Here is a 19,529-nt window from a genome sequence, read left to right as displayed (position 1 = left end):
ATGATGATGATGATGATGATGATGATGATGATGATGATGATGATGATGATTTATATCCTGCCTTTCTCCTGACACTGGGACTCAAGGCAGCTAACAACAAATTTTAAACAATACAAGTTTACTCCCATTTTCAACAGCTTCCACAGGCCTGCCACATTTGTGAAGGAGGAAGATGTCAACATCTGAGGGTCTGCAGGACCCCCAGCTCCATTTTAGGACAACAGTTGCTCTGGATTCATGATTGAATCCAGCTACCATCCAGTTCAGTAACCTATGAAATTCTAAAGTGAGATCCTTCTATGTCATAAACTCAAAAAGTGCTTAAAAGTGATCTCTCTCACACACTGTTTCTCTTATTGTCCCTATCTTCAAGTCAGTTCAGACTTACGGCAACCATAAGGTGAACCTATCATGGTGATTTCTTGGCAAGTTCCTTTAGAGGAGAGTTGCTATTGTCATCCTCTGAAGCTGAGACCATGTGACTTGCTAAAACTTACCCAGTGAGCCAAGCTGGGATTCAAACTCTAGTTTCCAGAATCATAGTCCCAAAGCTTAAACCATGACATCACATTGGCTCCAGTAGAGGAACAGAAATGAAATAAGTAGCATTGCAATTTCTGGAATCCACAGTGAACTTAGCTAGTAGAACCTTTCCATGCTCTGACCTATTATTAACCAGATTTTTAACAAGTAAATAAATAACTGCCACACCTATGTGCTTTTTTTCAAAAAGAAAGAAATAGAAAAAAAAAGTCTTTTAACCCTTTTTGAAAATCTCTTTTTCAGGAACACATCTGTAATAGCCTGTCACTGTATCACAATCAGAATGTGAAGAAACAATCCAGACACTAACTTAAATTCCTTGCCCTAAGACCAGTTGTTTATTGAATCATGGCATTATATTAAATAAAGAAGTACCAATGAATCCATGGGCCTACATAAATGTTGCCAAGTTTCCACTCATTCAGTAGGTCTACTCCATTTGGAACTAACACATTTAGGCTCATTGTGGGAAGTTCTTTTCTGCTGGCCTGGACTTCTGGCATCTGCAGTTCCAACACCTGTTTTAGCATCTTGTTTATTTTTGCCTTCTCACTCCTTCTCACTATCTTTCAACTTTCCTTTTTGCCAGGATTTGACCTGATGGAACAATTCAGTGTCCGGGAGATATTTGGAATGAAGGACAATGGAATCCACAGCTCTTACGTGCGGCTTGGGAGCTTCCCCATTGTGCAGAAAACAGAGTAATTGCTTTCTCCTTCTAACTTGCCCAAGAGGACAACAGTTATTAAAAGGAAAGAACATATATGCTAGGAGAAGTTGCAGCAGATTGCTTTTGCTTGAGCTTACTGGGAAGGGCGAGATTCAGCAACTTCCTTGCTTGTCACCTCCATTGTGCTGAGTTAACTGAGTGCAAACTACTTTTGCACTTTGAACTCAAATTGCATCAATGAAATTAAGCCAGGACAAAAGGAAAAAGTGGGAGGAGGAAAATAAAAAACCTGGGCACTTTAAAAGCTGCTTAAAAAGTGGGGCAAAAGAGGATTAGTTAGAGCTGTCCTTGCCAAATCAGGACAGTTCCAGGGGATGTGATTTTATCAGTCCTGTTTGTGTTTGAGCCCCTTGGCTCTAGAAATCCCCAGAACTCAGGATCTGGCCCTGAGTTTCAGGGTATGGCCCCTCTTCTCTATTCCTTGGGGTGAGAAGAAGGAATCTCAGGGCAGGAGCAATGACTTGAAAAGTGTATGTGCACATACCCATATTATTAATGCTAGCTCTACTTCAAAATGTTTGGAACACCTGCTGTAAATTTTCCAGGGGATTCACCTACTCCATTCCTCCCTTTCCTCCTCCCCCTCTCAAGAGACCATCTCTAGGTCTTGGGTGAAATCTCATGGGCTGGGATGCTGCTCACAAGGCAACCCTATTTGAAATCCAAAAGAAGTAGTGGAATCCCATTACAGCAAGCTGCAACAAGAGTGTCTATATATCCTTAGTTCTTTGAAGCCACTACAATTTCCTGCTTGGTCAGGACCTATCTTTTTCAATGGCTTGTTTTCCACTCAGTGGTGCCAGCCGCCACTGTAACAGCAAAGTGCCAGACAGGATGTTTTAAAACACCCAATTGTTGATCTAGGCAGGGCATGAGACAAGGCTCTGATGCCATTTGGCAGGCAGTGTGGAGGTCTGGTCTGTGAGTGTTGGGATTTAAATCAAGGAGAAAATAATGCTCCACTCAATAAATGGAGAAGTCTTCAAGGAATTAGCTGTAGCTACAGAGTTTTGATGGACTGCCAAACAGAAAAGGAGTCAGCAACAAAATGCAGATGTAAAGCTCAGCTCTAATTTGGTGACGGGGGTCCACCAACTTTCACCCCACTTTAGAACTGTTGTTTGGCCGTTTAACTTATTTTATTTTAGTGCTCCTGTTGTCAGCATCATAATCTGTATCCACACGTTTGCTGCTGCTAGGTATTATTTGCTTTAATTTTCTTTCCATTCCTTACTTTACATCTTCTGAGCTCATTCTGGTTGCTCTCCTATACAGGTACAGTGAAAATCCATTTTCCAGTTGTGGATTTTAAGTGCAAAAGGCATTATACATACAGTATATAAAAGAGAGAATGAGTGAATGAGGCTGCATCTATAGTGCAGAACTGATGCAGTTTGACACCCTTTGAACTGCAAAAGCTTAATGTTATGGATTTCTGGGATTTGTATTTTTGTAAGATATTTAGCCTTGTCTATCAGAGATCTCTGGTGCCACAACAAACTACAAATCCCATATTTATATAGGATGGAGCCATGACAGTTAATGCAGTGCCAAACTGCATTAATTCTACAGTGTGGCAGCAGAGAGATTACCAGGTTTGTTGAGTACAGAAATCTTTAGGAAGGAATCCTAAAGAATTCTTAAACCTCCCCACTAAAATTATCATAATCAATGCAGAACTTGATCAGGAATTAATATGGAATACTGCCTATCTGTTTAAGAAATGTAGAAGAATGGGAGTAGGGAGAGAAAGTAGGGTGGAGTATCATGAAAGAGGGCCTGAATGAATGGTTGCCTGGCTAGAATCTGGGACACTATATTGCAACACTTTGTAGGAAATCCACTTGTTCGCCCTTAAGAAATAAGGAATTCTTCCTTTCTGATGAGGAGAGAATCTAAGGATCTTTGGGATTTTAAAAAAATGTCCAGCTGCATGAAATACCTGACAAACTAACAACAAATTAGGAGGATGTTCCTGGTGGTAACTGCTTTTCAATGGTGAAATAGACTCTCTCAGAGGGTAGTAGATTCTCCATCATTAGAAGAACTGAAGCAGTGGTTGGATGGACTGCTCTTAGGGATGCTTTAGCATGGATTCCTCCATTGACAGAAGGTTGGCCTAGATCAATGATTCCCAAAGTCTGGTCCTTCAGATGTTTTGGACTCAGTCATCTTGGCCAATGGTGTAGGATTCTGAGAGCCAAAGTCCAAAACACCTGGATGGCCGGAGTTTGGGAATCATTGACCTAGATTGTTTTTGGGGTCTCTTCTGACTTGACAATTCTATGACATTACCTCCATTCCAATTCTGCAGTCAACCAAAGGATTGACAGAAGGTGTATGTGTGTTGGTGGGGAGGCATTTCTTCTTTTCTTTGTCAATGTCTTTTGAAGAATTAATTCCAACATAAATGGATGCTATTATTGTATTTTACAATATCTTAAATTTTGATACTCAACAGCTTTGCTGCCCATGATATAACCATTCCAGATTTACTTGCTGGTTTCTCTGTTTACGTTTTTTTGTGCTGTTGTTGGCATCTCTGCTTAAACCAGTAGTACTTCCAGAACCTGAAAAACCAATTCAATCATTACCCATTCAACAAAATGTGAAATAAGGAAGATGACAGTCCCTGCATGTACTGTGGGGAACAATGGGTCCATTATGCCCCCTCGGCACATTTAAAAGTGCTATCCAAATGGGCAGAGCCAAAATGCTTTTCTCTTTTTTTTCCCTTCCTCCCCCCTCACCCAGAGATGTCTTCCCACAAGGCCTTCCTGATGAATATGCCTTTGTGACCACTTTCAAGTTCCGCAAGGCTTCCAGGCGAGAAGACTGGTACATTTGGCAAATCATTGACAAATATGGCATACCTCAGGTAGACCTTTCTGTTTGACCTTTGGGGAACAGCTGTGTATAATGTGCTCTGATTTACTGCACAGTTATGTTAACCTCCCATTGCCCTTTCCATGTTGTTTAATGAAAGGCAGGAAATGGAACAATAGATCATTCTGCTCAATAACAGTAGCCTTTGAAACAGGGCAGGTGAAGTGTGGGTGGAACAAGCTTGTAAAGCTGCGTTTAAACCAATGAATGTTGTGGCCTGAATCCCGTTTGCACAACCAAATACAGTAGACCTATGGCATCAGCAGAATTTGCCTGCACATTGACTCATATTTCAACTGTTGATTTAATGGGTCTAATTCAGCTGGGACTAATCAATAAAATTCAGACCAATTAAATTCTGAAGCCATCCATAACTGAGCAGTGGAAAGATGATGTTCTGAACCTTGAAACCTTACTGTACCAGTAATCAGTTATAATTGGCTTCAGAATGTATTTGTATCCATTGGTTTTAGAACTAAGGGACCGAACAGACATGCCAAAATAAAGCTGCTCCAGGTCACTTTGGAGGTATGCTGTTTAAATGTCATAGGCATCTTAAGAGGCCAGAAGCTTCACCAAAGCTGCACTCCAGTCCTTAGCTTTGGCGTGGCTTCTGACCTCTTAAGAAGCATACATCATTTCAATAGCAAAGTGACCTGAAGCAGCTTTATTTTGGCCTGTCTGTTCGGGCCCTAACTTTCCAAGCTCTGCCACTGGTCATCTAAAACATCCTACTTGGGTTGCATCAAGGAAGGTGGGGTGGGTAGATGGAGGCAGGATATGTGAATGATACAGTAAGTCTTTCTAATCTACTGGCACTAGTTGTGGTTGGGACACCATTTGGAGTTTGATTTGGACAGCAAAATGTCCTGGGTGAGAATATGAGTATTTCTCAAAAGTAACTACAGCATATACCTGTCCCTCTCACTGATATTGCAGATTGACAAATGAACCTATGAAATAGTATGGTTGAGGCAATTTTCATAAGGGTAACCACCCCAAATGCTCTTAAAGAGCATGGCTAAATTGAATGACTGACTTATTGACTGACAGAAGTATAAGGGATGTCCATTTGAACACCTTTTATATGTTGAGAGAAGGCAGACCACTTCATCCTAGGGATTAGCAGATAATGCTAAATCCATTCCTCTGCACTTTCTCTTGCTCTCGCCTGTTTTAACTATGGACAAAGCAAACCTGATTAACATACTGCCAGCAGGATAGCACCCTGAGCTTCTGCTTTTTCTACCAGAACTCCCACAAATTAGGTCAATAAGCACTGCATCCCCATCTGCTTATAATGGTGGTGATGATTTACAGTGGTGTTATGTGTAGGCATAGCATTGTTTGGAACATAGTCAGTGTGAGGGCATTGCCTCCTGACTCCACTCTAGGCCAGTGGTTCTCAGTCTTCAGTCTTCCAGATGCCTTGGACTTCAGTTCCTCCTAGAATTTCTGATGACTGGTCATGTTTTTTGAAGTTCTGGGAATTTATATCTAAACTATGTTGAGAGCCAAAGGTTGAATACCACTGCTCTAGGGACTTTTTCTTTTGGAAAGAAAAAAGTAAAAAAAGATGGTCTCTGCCTTCCAGGAATCATGAGATTTCTCTTGCTAACATCAAGAGCATGGAATAGACAACAGTAAATCAAACAATAGCAACAGTGAGCCACGAGAAAATTTTGTGGGAATGTTTTGTACTTCCATAACACCCCTCCACCCACACTATTGAGCTAAACATTCTTCAGTGGTTCAGCGATCCAAGATGTAATGAGAGCTGTGATGTGATAACTTGTTCTTGTTATGTGCCTTTAACTCAGACTTATGGCAACCCTGCCATAAGTTTTTTCTTTGTGGACAAGATTTATTTGAGAAGGTTAGCTGTTGCCTTTCTCTTAGGTATATAGAACTTTCATTTGCACAAAAACAGTACGCTGATCAGTATTAATTGTTAGGGAGCAATAATGGAAGAGAGCTACTGCCATCATGCTCTGCTTGTGGGCCTCCCAGAAGTAGCTGGTAGGCCATTGACAGAAACAGGATGTTAGAATGGGTGGACTTTTGGTTTAGTCCAGCACATATCTTATGAAGTACTTACGACTCACTTCTTCCAATTCGACACCCTTACAGTAAGCAATTTTGTATTTACAATGTCTTTCTTTCTCTTGTTAAAGGTCTCTATCCGACTGGATGGTGAAAACAAGGCCTTGGAGTATAATGCTGTTGGACTCACCAAGGATGCAGTCAGAGTGGTCTTTAGAAATGGCCGTGTTAGTGACCTGTTTGACCGCAACTGGCATAAAATTGCTTTGAGCATCCAGTCCCAAAGTGTCTCCCTGTACATTGACTGCAAATTGGTTCAAACATTGCCTATTGAAGACCGGGAAAACATTGACATCCAAGGAAAGACAGTGATTGGCAAACGCCTATATGACAGTGTACCAATTGATGTAGGTATCAATATTGTAGGTAAATTTATCTCCAAAGAAAATGGAATGTGCTGTGCCATAAAATCAGTATTGTAAATTGTTATATTGTTATGGAAAATATATTTGTACAATATTATGGAATGAGTTAGATGGATACACATAGAGAGGGAGACATCCATGTATATTTTGCAATTATTTGGCAATATATAGCTGTGGAATATACATTTGTCTTCATCTGCATAATTATTTTTTAGGACTGTTAGTCCATTAATGATGTTTACAAAGAACAGTCTTCTGAGAGTATCTCTTTCAACCAATTATTTGGTTACATTTTAGGAGATGCACATATTTAGAAAACCAGTCTAACCTCATCTCAGATGTTTGTGAGGTTTTCTCCCCAGAAACTCTATTAGGAATCAACATTTTTCACTGAAGACAGTGAGAGAAGCATCAACCCCATTGTGGGTCTATTAGTAAAGTGTTAGCATGAGCAGAAAAGATATACACAAGAGCTGACTGGAGATCAAAAGGCAACAACTGTAAATTTTAATAGCTGGATAGTGAAGACCTGGCATGAAGCTTGGATCCAACAATCAAATAACTGACCTGACATCTAATGGGCACCAGTCCCTGATTTGCCTGCCAGAGGTCAACCTGGAGGAGCAGCTGTAATATCCCCATAAACACAAAAAACATTGTGAGGTACCATGCCTCATGGGAGTGAGCCATGTCCAGAAGCCCCTAAGCTGGGCCTGACCTTTAGTGTTTGTGTCTTCCAATGTTCCTTGATTACATAGGACTGGTGACTCCCAAAACTTGATTTACAGTTGGCTCTCCACATTTGCAGCTTTGACTTTTGTGGATTTGATTATTTGTGGTTTTGATTAATATGTTCTTTCTAGGAATCTCTAGGTCCTCCAGTACAACTCTACCATAGAGTTGTGCTGGAGAACCCAGAGGTTCGTAGAGAAAACACTTCTCTGGGCATTTGTAGGTCCTCCAGCATGCTTCCATGATCAATATCCAACAGATATTGACCATAGAGTTACCCTGGAGGACCTGAATATTCCTAGAAAGGTGTTCTCTCAGGTAAAAAGAATAATGGTTTTTTTATTTGATTTTCCCTCCACATTCAGAGGGGTCCTTAATCTCTTACCCCAGTGAATGTGGAGGGACCACTGGATTCCCATGCCAAAGGTGTGACAGTGAAGAATAATAAATCAAAATTACACTTGAAACATGACATATTGTCACAGGAAGTATGGGTGGAAAGGCATTGAAAGTCTGATTGCCAGAGAAGTGCAGGCAGAACAACCTTTATTCCCACTCCTGCTGATCTGAATTAAGCTTGCAACTTTAGGAGAAGATCCTGTCCTCTCTACTCACAATCCTGCCCTCTTATGCTCTGCTCTGTTCCTGAAGTTCATGAAAAGTGCATAAGACTCTTGGAAAAAGTCTACAGTATGGAATGGGGAGAGAGTGCCCCCCATGCACTACTCCGCAGCCCTGCAAAGTGACATGTAAATCTTCATGTAAATCTGAGGGTGCAGCTTTCCAGCATGCTGTAGTCGCAGAAGTTTATCGCACAGGGCCTAAACCGGTCCCCAGCGCGTTCTAACGGGGGCGAGCGGGCACGTGCATGGAACGCGATGGGCCCCGGATGGGGCCCAAAACGCGACTTTATCGCACGGGGGGACGCCGCCGCCGCGCATTCCCATTGCATCCCAATTCTGTTCCAGAGGGCGCCATTTCTGGGAACTGTCGTCCCCAGAAATGGCGCCCTCTGGAACAGAATTGGGACGCAATGGGAACGCGCGGCGGCGGCGGCCCCCCGTGCGATAAAGTCGCGTTTTGGGCCCCATCCGGGGCCCATCGCGTTCCATGCAAGCGCCTGCTCGCCCCCGTTAGAATGCGCTGGGGACCGGTTTAGGCCCCATGCGATAAACTTCCAAATTAAAATTGCCCACCATACCTATTTCTAAAAAGAAATCTGACAGTTCCTAATAACATACAGTTGGCCCTCCATACCCATGGATCCTGTATGCAAGGATTCAACCATCCAAGGTTAGAGATGTTCAAAAATAATTGTAAGTTCTCTCTAAGCTTATTAAATCTCAATAGATACCAAGAACCCACTGTACTAGAGTTATATTTAGTTTAACCCTTAGATAGCTTACATTTTGGAAAATAAACCTGCAATTCATTAAAGAGAAAAGGCATTTAGGGGAAAAAATCTTTCTGTTTCACTCAATTTGAAAATATCAAACTATCCAGGCAAAGCAGTGCACTAGAACTAAAATGATTAAAAAAAAAGGTATAAACAAGAAGATAATTGGTACACTTTCTATGTTTGTTTTCAATGTTTTGGCATGTATCACAAAGGAATGGTATCCATGTGAGTATTACATTACTAATGTATTTTCTTTGCCCTGTTCCCCAGCTCCTTTTGCATGATATGCACATCCATTCCCAGTTTCCACAAATAGTCCAGTGTCACATCCTTCAGCTTGACTCTGATCCTCCACATTCCTTCCACATTCTTTCTACATGTGTTCAGTGTCCCAGCATATCTAGAGAAAGTATACATTTGCACATTTCTTTTTTTTTACCCATAATCTCTGTCTAGGATAAATGTCACATATGAACTGGCCCTGTATCATACATCATCCAGATGAGTTTACTTCAGATGCATAAAAAAAGAAAACCCAATAACCATCCTTGGGAGTTGACTTTCATGATTTCCTTCTTTCCTTAGTTTGACCTTCAGCGGATGGTTATCTACTGTGATTCACGACATGCTGAACTGGAAACCTGCTGTGATATTCCTTCTGGGCCCGTAAGTTTCAATGTATGCTTGTATTTCAGGTGTGAATGTGTGTGGATGTGTGTGTGTGTAAGTGTACACACATGCAGAGAATCTTTGAAGCCCACTATCCAGAATGGAAATATGCAAAATAATATGGGCTTTCTGTTCTGTGTTTCAGATTTATTGAGGAAACTGTGCATTAATTAATATGATCATGGACTAGAATTTTTTTCTCTTCTCATAATAAAATGCAATACCAAGCAACCAACACTGGTGTTATATTACAGTGATCTTGTTCAGCGGGGTTATTGAATGTTTGTAATTAGACTAGTGTTCTGTGCCTTCAAGTCATTTCCAATTTACAGCAACCCTAAGGTGAAACCATCATGCGGTTTTCTTGGCAAGATTTGTTCAATGGGGTTGTTCTTGTCTTTCTCTGAGACAAGAGATTGTGATTTGCCCAAAGTCACCCAGTGGGTTTCCATCGCCAAGCAGAAGTTCATATCATGGTCTCTGTGAGTCCTAATACAACACTCAATACTACTGGTACCTTATTTAGTGTTGGGGTCCCTCTGGCTTTTTATGGCTTGCTAGCCTCTTCTCTCCCATTGTTTTGCTTCATGTTTTTGCACCAGTCCTATGGCTGTTCCTGCGAAACCAGGGAACATACAATTATATCACAATGTTGCATCATCAATAAGCTGTTGTCACTAGGAGAAATGAGAGCAGTTAAGATAGACTGTAATACAAATGATTAAGTGAACATTTTACAAGTCTTGTCCACACAGATAAAAACTTCCATCCCCTCCCCAAAGTCAGTGTCATCTGTTGCACTGAGGAAAATGCTGCAGGTTTGCCCATCAAGTCAACCTTGCCCCAGCGTCAGCAAAGTCAGGAGAAAATCCCAGTATTTCCCTGAAACTCTGGGTTGAGCATGCAGGTTTTGGCATGCAAACAGCCGGATGGGGCCCAATTTGGGCCAAGCCAGCCATTTACATGCCAAGAGCTATGGCATACACCTGAGCAGTGCAGGAAAAGGAGATGACCTGCCCTGGAGTCATTGCCACTGCTTCCTCACCTGCAGGAATTCCATGGATATGCTGCCTATCCTAAGGTTAGAATGGGCACTTGTGAAGAGCAAGTAGAGGGATCCCCCGATTACATGGTTGGGGAGACTTTCTCTTGGTCCCACTACAACCACAAGCACATCTGGTGAGGCCTTGGCAGAGAGCCTGCTTGATGGCTGCTCCCAGTCTTTGGCACTCTCTGCTGATTAAGGCTCAGTTGCCTCCTTCTCTGCTTTCATTTTTTTTTTAGTACATCTTTTAACATGTTAGGGCAGTGCAACTGGTGTGTTGTTTCTTAATATCATGGTTATTTCAGAGTCCTAATGCAACACTTACATAATATTACTGGTATGTTATTTGTTGTCATGGCTTCCACGTCATGAATTAGGTTTTAATTCACTTTAACAGTTTTAATGTTGTTGTTGTTTTAAGTGGATTCCTATTTAAAGTGGATTCCCATGTCATAAATTAGGTTTTACTTTATTTTAAGTATTTTGATGTTTTTGTTTTTAAAAAAGTGGATTCCCATTTAATGCTTTCAAAATTTCTGTACAGCATATTGTTTCAGCTATTTTATTTTGATATGCAGGGTAAGTTGCTTTCAATCTCATATGTGAGAAAGGCAGGATATAAAATACATAAATGAACAAACAAACAAACAAAAACATTGTGGAAGGGGATGGTTCAGTGTTAACAAAGAACGGATACATTTCAGCTCAATGCTAGTTAAAATGCAAGTAATTAAATCATGATTAAAAATTATGTTCCTGATGTGTACTAATCCTGGTCTGTTTTGCACACAGTGCCAAGTGACCGTGATTACGGAACCTCCTCTTCCTGTAGTTACTCCCACTCCTGGTAGCGAACAGGTTGGACCCATCAAGACTGTCAACTGTTCTTGTCCAGCAGGAGAAAAGGTGTGCAATTGAATATACTGTGGGAGGAAGATGGAAGTTACTTTTTTCTAAGAATTATTTCTACTAATACTACTAATAAAAATATTACTACGATGACTTTTATACTGAAAATAATTTCATTAGCTGCCAGATCACCTGTGGTTTGAGCATTTAAGCCTTGGGTTCCTGGTGTTCTTAACAATGGAGATAATCTGATAGTAAGCTTCCTTTTCTCTTACTGCACAAGATACTATTGCACATGAGATTCCTTTATGTCTCTGTACACGGAGAATTGTGCCAATGTGAAGATGGTACCTGCACATTGCTTTTTGCAAGGATAATTCCTGATAACAACTTGTTATGTCTAGCAACCTGTTGGGGGCATACACAGGCACAACATTTGCAATCAGTTTGCAACAACACCTGTTGTGCAGGCGTGCCCTCAATCTGATTAAATCACTGGGGTATATTATCCTGCAACAGAACTCAGAATGTGCTGTAAGATTTCTACATAATTATTAATAATAAGCAATTTGTTGAGGATTATACTATTTTGTTTGTGAAGTATTATACAGTCCTTTCCTCTTATCTATCACCAAGACAACTCTGTGCAGTTGCTCATTAGTATTCACATTTATAAATATATCTCTCATACTAAGTGCTTGTGCCGTAACCAAGGCTTATGTTGAATCTTCATGACTCAGTTGTTTAGCTTTAGGCTTTTATGCAACACAGTTATAGTTCTATGATTTCACCTTAACTTTCTTGGTAACAAATTGTGGAATCATGTGATTTTTTGTCTGATGAGTCACTGTTCTGGCATCAAACAGTGAATCCCAGGATTCCAGCTGGAACTGCAGCACTATAACTGTGCATTGTGAAGGGACCTTGGTTTTCTAGTTCAGACCTGCTTCTGTAGATACTGCCTTGCTGTTGAGGATCCAAAGGCTTATGGACTTAGTTAACTGTAACATATTCATGGTTGGAACAACAATAGCAATTTTCTTAATTATTGTTACAGTGTATAGACAAAGTTTCAGGGCCAGCCCTACCATTGGGCAGAAGTACTTCAGTGGGCCTTGCTATCCAATAAGTATTCATAGTAATGCATTATTAGTTTTTGTTTGATAGTAGACTGGATGCTATTCTTTCTAGTACATTAACATTTCACATGGTATAGGACAAGTTAACAATTAACAATCTGGGAGCTTTCCACATGTTTTTCCATAACTCTTATAATCCCTGAACTCTTGGAAATTGTAATCTAAAATATCTGGAATGTATTAAATTAGATTCATCGAATCATAGAATCATAGAATCGTAGAGTTGGAAGAGACCACTAGGGCCATCCAGTCCAACCCCATTCTGCCATGCAGGAAATCCAAATCAAAGCATCCCTGACAGATGGCCATCCAGCCTCTGTTTGAAGACCTCCAAGGAAGGAGACTCTATCACCCTCCGAGGGAGTGCATTCCACTGTCGAAGAGCCCTTACTGTCAGGAAGTTCCTCCTAATGTTCAGGTGGAATCTCTTTTCCTGTAGCTTGCATCCATTGTTCTGGGTTCTGTTCTCTGGAGCAGAAGAAAACAAGCTTGTTCCCTCCACAATATGACATCCTTTCAAATATTTAAACAGGGCTAACATATCACCTCTTAACCTTCTTTTCTCCAGGCTAAACATCCCCAGCTCCCTGGGTCGTTCCTCATAGGGCATGGTTTCCAGACCCTTCACCATTTTTGTCGCCCTCCTTTGGACATGCTCCAGTTTCTCAATGTCCTTTCTCAATTGTGGCGCCCAGAACTGGACACAATATTCTAGGTGGGGCCTGACCAAAGCAGAATACAGTGGCACTATTACTTCTCTTGATCTAGACACTATACTTCTATTGATACAGCCTAAAATAGCATTGGCCTTTTTAGCTGCCGCATCACACTGTTCACTCATGTTCAACTTGTGGTCTACTTGGACTCCTAGATCCCTTTCACACGTAGTTTCATTCAGCCAGGTGTCATCCATCCTATATCTGTGCATTTTATTTTTCCGCCCTAAGTGCAATACCTTACATTTTTCCGTGTTGAATTTCATTTTGTTAGCTTTGGCCCAGCTTTCTAGTCTATTCAGGTCATTTTGAATCTTGATCCTTTCCTCTGGGGTGTTAGCTATTCCCCCTAGTTTGGTGTCATCTGCAAATTTGATAAGTATGCTCCCAATTCTGTCATCCAGGTCATTGATAAAGATGTTGAATAGCACTGGGCCCAGGACAGAGCCCTGTGGGACCCCACTGGTCACTTCTCTCCAGGATGAAAAGGAGCCATTGTTGAGCACCCTTTGGGTTCGGCCGGTCAACCAATTACAGATCCATTTAACAGTTCCTTTGTCTAGCCCACATTTTACCAGCTTGTTTGCAAGCTTCAAATATGATTGTGGTGAAAGGGCTGAAAGAAGGGGGTAGAAGAGAAATGTAATGAGCATGTAAGTAAAGTAATGTAGGGATATTTAGTATTCATTTTGCAATTGCTGATGATGATTGATGAACATAGAAATTGCCTGCCTATATATACCACTTGACCACAAAGTAGAAACAGAGCCTGAAGGTATTATAAAGACAATGATGATGAATGAAATGCTAATAGGAAAAATCTGAATTTTCTCCAAGGTGATATAAAACAGTGCTTTTAACATGCTATAAGTAATGTGAAGTTTTATTGATTAATATATATATATATTTCCTACTTCAGGGTGAAAGAGGCTTGCCGGGTTTTGAAGGTTTGAGAGGCCAAAAGGTTAGTGTTGTTTTACAATGAAAAGAGCTTTCTGATTCTTTTTCTTTAATGAAAAAACAAAAACAAAAATGAAACATCTAGATAAATGGGGAGAAAAAGGAATATTCTAGGTCAATTTTGAATGCCATCAGAACCACAGCATTATGTTTAATTCTGCTCTAATGTTGTTGGGAAGGGGGGGGGGAGTAAAAACACATTTATCTTTATTGATTTTATGCCTACCTGGTCCTGTTTCTCTTCTCCAGTTTGAAAACAATAAGCCTTGGATATTTTAATACATGTGCATACTGTACTTCAGTGCATCAGAGCAATCTACAAAAGATTATGATGCAATGTCTTTTGCTCAGTTAGTGTCAAAGGTGCTACAAGGTCCTTTTGCATACTGTACTTCAATGCAATTAAATATATATGAGGTCATTATGGTATTGTTACCCAAAAGGCTTGGGTCCTGGGAAGTCACCCGCAATGTAATATGTTTCAGGGGATTTTAATAGTTCAAATATTGTGGCCGAGGCAACAGTGGCCTTGGGATAGCAACAGTTCCAAATCACACAGAACTCCAGAGGCAATTTCTAAATTAGTTTTGTAATTTATTAAGGAAATAAGCAACACACACACATAAGCACACACACCCATGCACACACATACAAGGGATAATGAAACAAAGGCAGTAAAAGGTGAATAGTGAAAAGCCTTGCTAATGGTAACACTTTACCAGTTTGTAAGGCTTCATTCCACTCAATAGAGGTCTGGAACAGAAATGGACTCAATAGCCACCTTGGCAAGTGGGTTGGCCAGTTTATTGAGGAGTCTAGTCAAACCAACAACATGTCAACCTGTTTACAAACTAGAGTGAGGGGCTACCCTCCATTCTAGTAGTCAAGGTCTGCTGTCCCAGCCTAGGATCTCCACTGCCCCATTCCGGATTCATCTCTTTTTACTTACTGTCCCTCGCTCCTGGAACCTTCTTCCTCCACGAACATGGGTCATCACTTCTTTGACCACTTTTACATATCAGTTGAAGATTTTCTTGTTCAGGGAAGTGTTCCCAGGCACTGTGTGAATATTTATCTGACTTTTGATTAGATAGTGGATGTTGATGTTTTAATTGTTTCCTGTTTTTAACTAATTCTATTTTATATTACTACCTAATGTTTATATGTGTTTTGTAGATTGTACGCCATTGGCAGATTTTATGTTTTTATTGATTATCTGTATGTACAGCGCTGCATACATTTACAGCGCTATAGAAATAAACAACAACAACAACAATAATTGTGTGGGCACTAATATTTATACTGTAAAATGTGTCCTGAGGGCAGAAATCAAAGACTGAATGGATTAGCTCTCTGCCAAATGGTTTTTCAGGAAGGAAGATTAGATGGGAATTGCAGTAGATGTGTTGATGATTGTTTCACATGTCTCAGATAAGAAGTTGATATCGTAGATAAAAGATTTTGTCTTAGGCCTGTTACAGACAGCCAAAATAAAGCTGCTTCGAGTCACAGTGGAGGTATGGTGTTTCAATGATGCATGCGTCCTAAGAGTCCAGAAGTCGCACCAAAACCACGCTCCAGCCCTAAGGACTGGAACGTGGTTTTGGTATGGCTTCTGGACTCTTAGGACACATGCATCATTGAAACACCATAAGTCCACTGTGACTCGAAGCAGCTTTATTTTGGCTGTGTGTAACAGGCCTTAGATAACATTTCTTCAGAGATTGACTTCCTTAGACAAAAGGCAAACTCCAGCCCTTGCAAGAGTGTCCCCTGTCTGTCAAGTACCACCATCTTCTATGGCTGGAATCTCATCATCACCCTGCATAGCCAATGGGATTATGCTGATGTTTTGGATGATCTCATGGTAGTGGGCCAGATATCCACTGTGAGGGCAATCCCAAGTGACCCATAGATCACTCTCCTTAGTGTCAATTTTAATATTAAGTTAATATCAAATATGAGAGGGGTGATTTTGAGGGGGGGTCCAAGCCCAGGGTAACATTATGTATAATATATCCCCCTCCCAATGCTTTGATATATGAATATGAGAATACACAAACTTGAAAGAATATCCACAAACATCCAGATCTGTGTTTAACTCATGCTGACAGGCACTAATTTCTCCTCCACATGTGTTGAGATGAAATGAACCCAAGCAACAAAAACTCTAAAACAATAGTGGACAGCTGTGGCAGAACCCTCCAGCAGCCACATGGACTACTGAAAAATGAAATGACAACAATAACCGGGGCTGGAAACCTACTTCCACTTCTAAATGAAGTGTATTTTTAATTCTAATTAGTACATGGAGGTGCTGTGATCTAACTTGTTGCATCTGGAGGCTTTAATCTCTTTTTTTTTCCCAATAAAAGGTTGCTCTGTGAATTTTAGATTAAAAGGGCCAACAAAGGAGGAAGAGGAGGGGGACTCTTCACATAATTTTCTCTGACTATTTTCTAGCATTTTATATAGCAGCCATATTGCTAGACCCCTGTGTCCCAGGACAACAATAAGAACAGGGTCTTGGGTACAAAATGGTGCCCTGGTTGGCAGCACAGTTGCTCCTGATTCCATTTATATTGGCAGTAACTCCACCCCTCCACCCCAAAAAGAACATTAAGAAGAAGAATGAAAGGAACTGTGTTGCTGATTTTGCAAACAGAGAGACTCACCTCACTGTGAAATAAGGATGTCCTTTTTTCATCATGCTTCATTGTCAAATGCAAGGATGAATATTTACAATGCTCCCATACCACAGGAAACAATGAAAATTGCTGCACAGTTCTCAAGAGGGCTTCTTGCCTTGTCAACTTTTTGAAAATGTTCTACACAGAAATACAGGAATTTTTTTCTGCACAGTGTGTGCCTAACTATAGTACACTTACTGAGTCCTCTGGATTTACCTAGGCATTGGCTCACCACTGAAAAATTGATTCAGTGGATCTACCCTAGTTAGGACTAACCAATAGGATTCCAGCACTTTTGTACAGGATTTTCCACACAAAATTTACTGTCTGGAATCTTGTTGGTGTTTTGTACAAGTATAAATTCCCTTATGGAAGCAGTTTAACATTTTTGTCCAGTGCACTATATTTCTATTTAGTTCACAGTCACTGAAGTTGAGTTGTGCATGTGGTGCCATTTCTCATACAGATACACTTTCTGTTATTCATTCCTTTGTGCATCCAGTTGTGCATCCAGTTTTACATTTGGTGCTGCAGGTTTTGCTATTCAGCACAAGGGTCACATGGCACTATCAACACATAACTCTGCATTCATCTATATCTATATATCTATAGCTATATACACACACACATCCCACATGGACCATGATACAGGATCTCGACCTATGCAGGAAACACATTATCCGTATAACATATATCTTTGAGTAGAAACCGCCCTCGGAAAATTTCATCTAGTGTGAGGAATGTTTGTTGCTGCTCAGTTTTTCTTGCAGAGGTTTGATGAGCATTAGACAATGCATTATCTTGCATTTCAACAATAGTAATGAATATTTTCTTTACTAAAATAATTTTTTCATTCCTGTAGAAATTTGATGAAATGTCCTCCCTCTCCAATTCCTTGCCCTCAGATAGGATGGAAGGCCTGTTTGCACATAGTTCTGCCCTAAAATGTTTGAACTGGTTGGGTTGGCAAAATTGATTAATTAATTAAAAATTTAAAATTGATATACTTTGGGGATTCAAAATTGTATAGAACTATGCCTTTGTCTCATTTGTTCCCATTTCTCTTTTGAGCTACAGCACAAAGTCCTGTGTTTCTGTGGCTCTATAAATAGAAGCTTCCCATTTTAATCTGTGACAGTTTAACTGATGAGGGCCCTTTTGTGGAACGACATGAGAAATTACTCCAAGAAGGAAACAACAATAGAAAGGATATATATTTTATTGGCCACCATCCCCACAATATACGGACTCATAGATGATTCTACAAATAACAATGCACAGCAAGTTTACGATAAGTGAAATGCAGTTCTCTAGAAAGAAGCTTGGACTGAAAGTGAGCTTTTCAATACTTTTATAAGTTGGTTCTATTAAGGCTATCCTAATTTTGTTCCTGGGACATGAATGATCTCTGCTTAGCATACAGAACAGATGATCTGCCTGATGACTTTTTCAAAGGGGTGCACACTGACCACAAAATTTGGTTTGAAGTCCAGGTCATGTTTTGGGTAACAATCCAGTTCATTTGGGATAATTCCAAGGAAAATTGGATCCTTGGATGTGAGAAACACATTCTTACTTTCTTGTGACATATTTTGAGATGAAACAGATTTGATGTGTCCTAAACTCATACACCTTGGCTGCAAAACTGCTTAAGTTTGCCTAGTGGTAGGGCCAGCCCTGGATTTGTATTTGGCAGGTATGTTACACATAAAATCACCGGACAAGAGATCAGAAACAGCTTTCACTTTATTTCCTCAAAGCACACATAGGTTTTATCAGCACCATGAGTGCAAAGTTGGTCCATGCTAACCAGGGATATGTAGCTTAGTGGTTAAGATGCCAATTCTGATTATTTGCAATCAGAAGGTTGGCAGTTTGAGGCCTGAGTGCTACATGATGGGGTGACCTCCTGTCACTAGTCCTAGCTTCTGCCAACCTAATGGTTTGAAAGCATGCAAATGCAAGTACATAAATAAGTACCACTTCAGTGGGAAGGTAACAGCTGGCCACATGACCACCAGAGCAGTTCTTGGACAACACTGTCTCTTTGGCTTAGTAATGGAGATGAAAACTACCCTCTACAGTCAGCTATGAATAGACATTCATGTCAAGGGACCACTTTTTTAACAGCTCTAGCCATGGTATGACATGGTCTAACTAGCTCTACCACCCAATATCAGCTTGTGCCACATGCAGGGAAGAAATTGAGCAAAGGTTTCTATACAACATGGAGCCCTTCTCCTGTTCATGTACCCTTGGCTGCAGAATCAATGCATTTTGACATCACTTTAATTGCCATGGCTCAGTGCTATGGAAATCTGAATTTATAGTTCTCTGTGATATTTAGCCTGCTCTGTCAGAGAGCTTTGCTGCCATGACAAACTACAAAATCATAGGATGGAGCCATGAAAGTTAAAGTGGTGTCACACTGCATTAATTCTTCCTATATAACCTTTCTCTTCCCTTGATGTTCTCATTCAGCCTCTCCTATATTTCTGCAAATGAAGCATGAGTAAACAAATACTGACCAGCCCTATAGACGAGACTTATCTTATCCTGCACTCGAGGGTTAACATCCTTTTCCTTTTGACAAGGGAGAAGTTGGATCAGCTGGACTTCCTGGCCCAAAGGGAGAAAAAGGAGAACCAGTAAGCTCAAAGTCTCTGGATTACTTTGTCTTCCTATCCTAATATAAACATATGG

The 19,529-nt window shown here is 40.5% G+C and overlaps 1 protein-coding gene across 1 annotated transcript in view; it reads left to right on the top strand.

Moving 5' to 3' along the window:
• The window catches only part of COL22A1 (collagen type XXII alpha 1 chain), a 236,856-nt gene that overhangs the window by 93,438 nt on the left and 123,889 nt on the right, over positions 1-19,529 (top strand). The window contains exons 5-11 of the mRNA XM_042466288.1: positions 1,133-1,244; positions 4,028-4,151; positions 6,334-6,609; positions 9,344-9,424; positions 11,265-11,378; positions 14,096-14,140; positions 19,421-19,474. Of these exons, the coding sequence (XP_042322222.1) occupies positions 1,133-1,244; positions 4,028-4,151; positions 6,334-6,609; positions 9,344-9,424; positions 11,265-11,378; positions 14,096-14,140; positions 19,421-19,474 (806 nt within the window). The remainder of the gene's footprint in view (positions 1-1,132; positions 1,245-4,027; positions 4,152-6,333; positions 6,610-9,343; positions 9,425-11,264; positions 11,379-14,095; positions 14,141-19,420; positions 19,475-19,529) is intronic.

This window comes from Sceloporus undulatus, chromosome 4 (assembly GCF_019175285.1).
Source record: "Sceloporus undulatus isolate JIND9_A2432 ecotype Alabama chromosome 4, SceUnd_v1.1, whole genome shotgun sequence".
In the NCBI taxonomy this organism is placed as follows: Eukaryota; Metazoa; Chordata; class Lepidosauria; order Squamata; family Phrynosomatidae; genus Sceloporus; species Sceloporus undulatus.
This window is presented reverse-complemented; position numbering and strand designations above follow the sequence as displayed.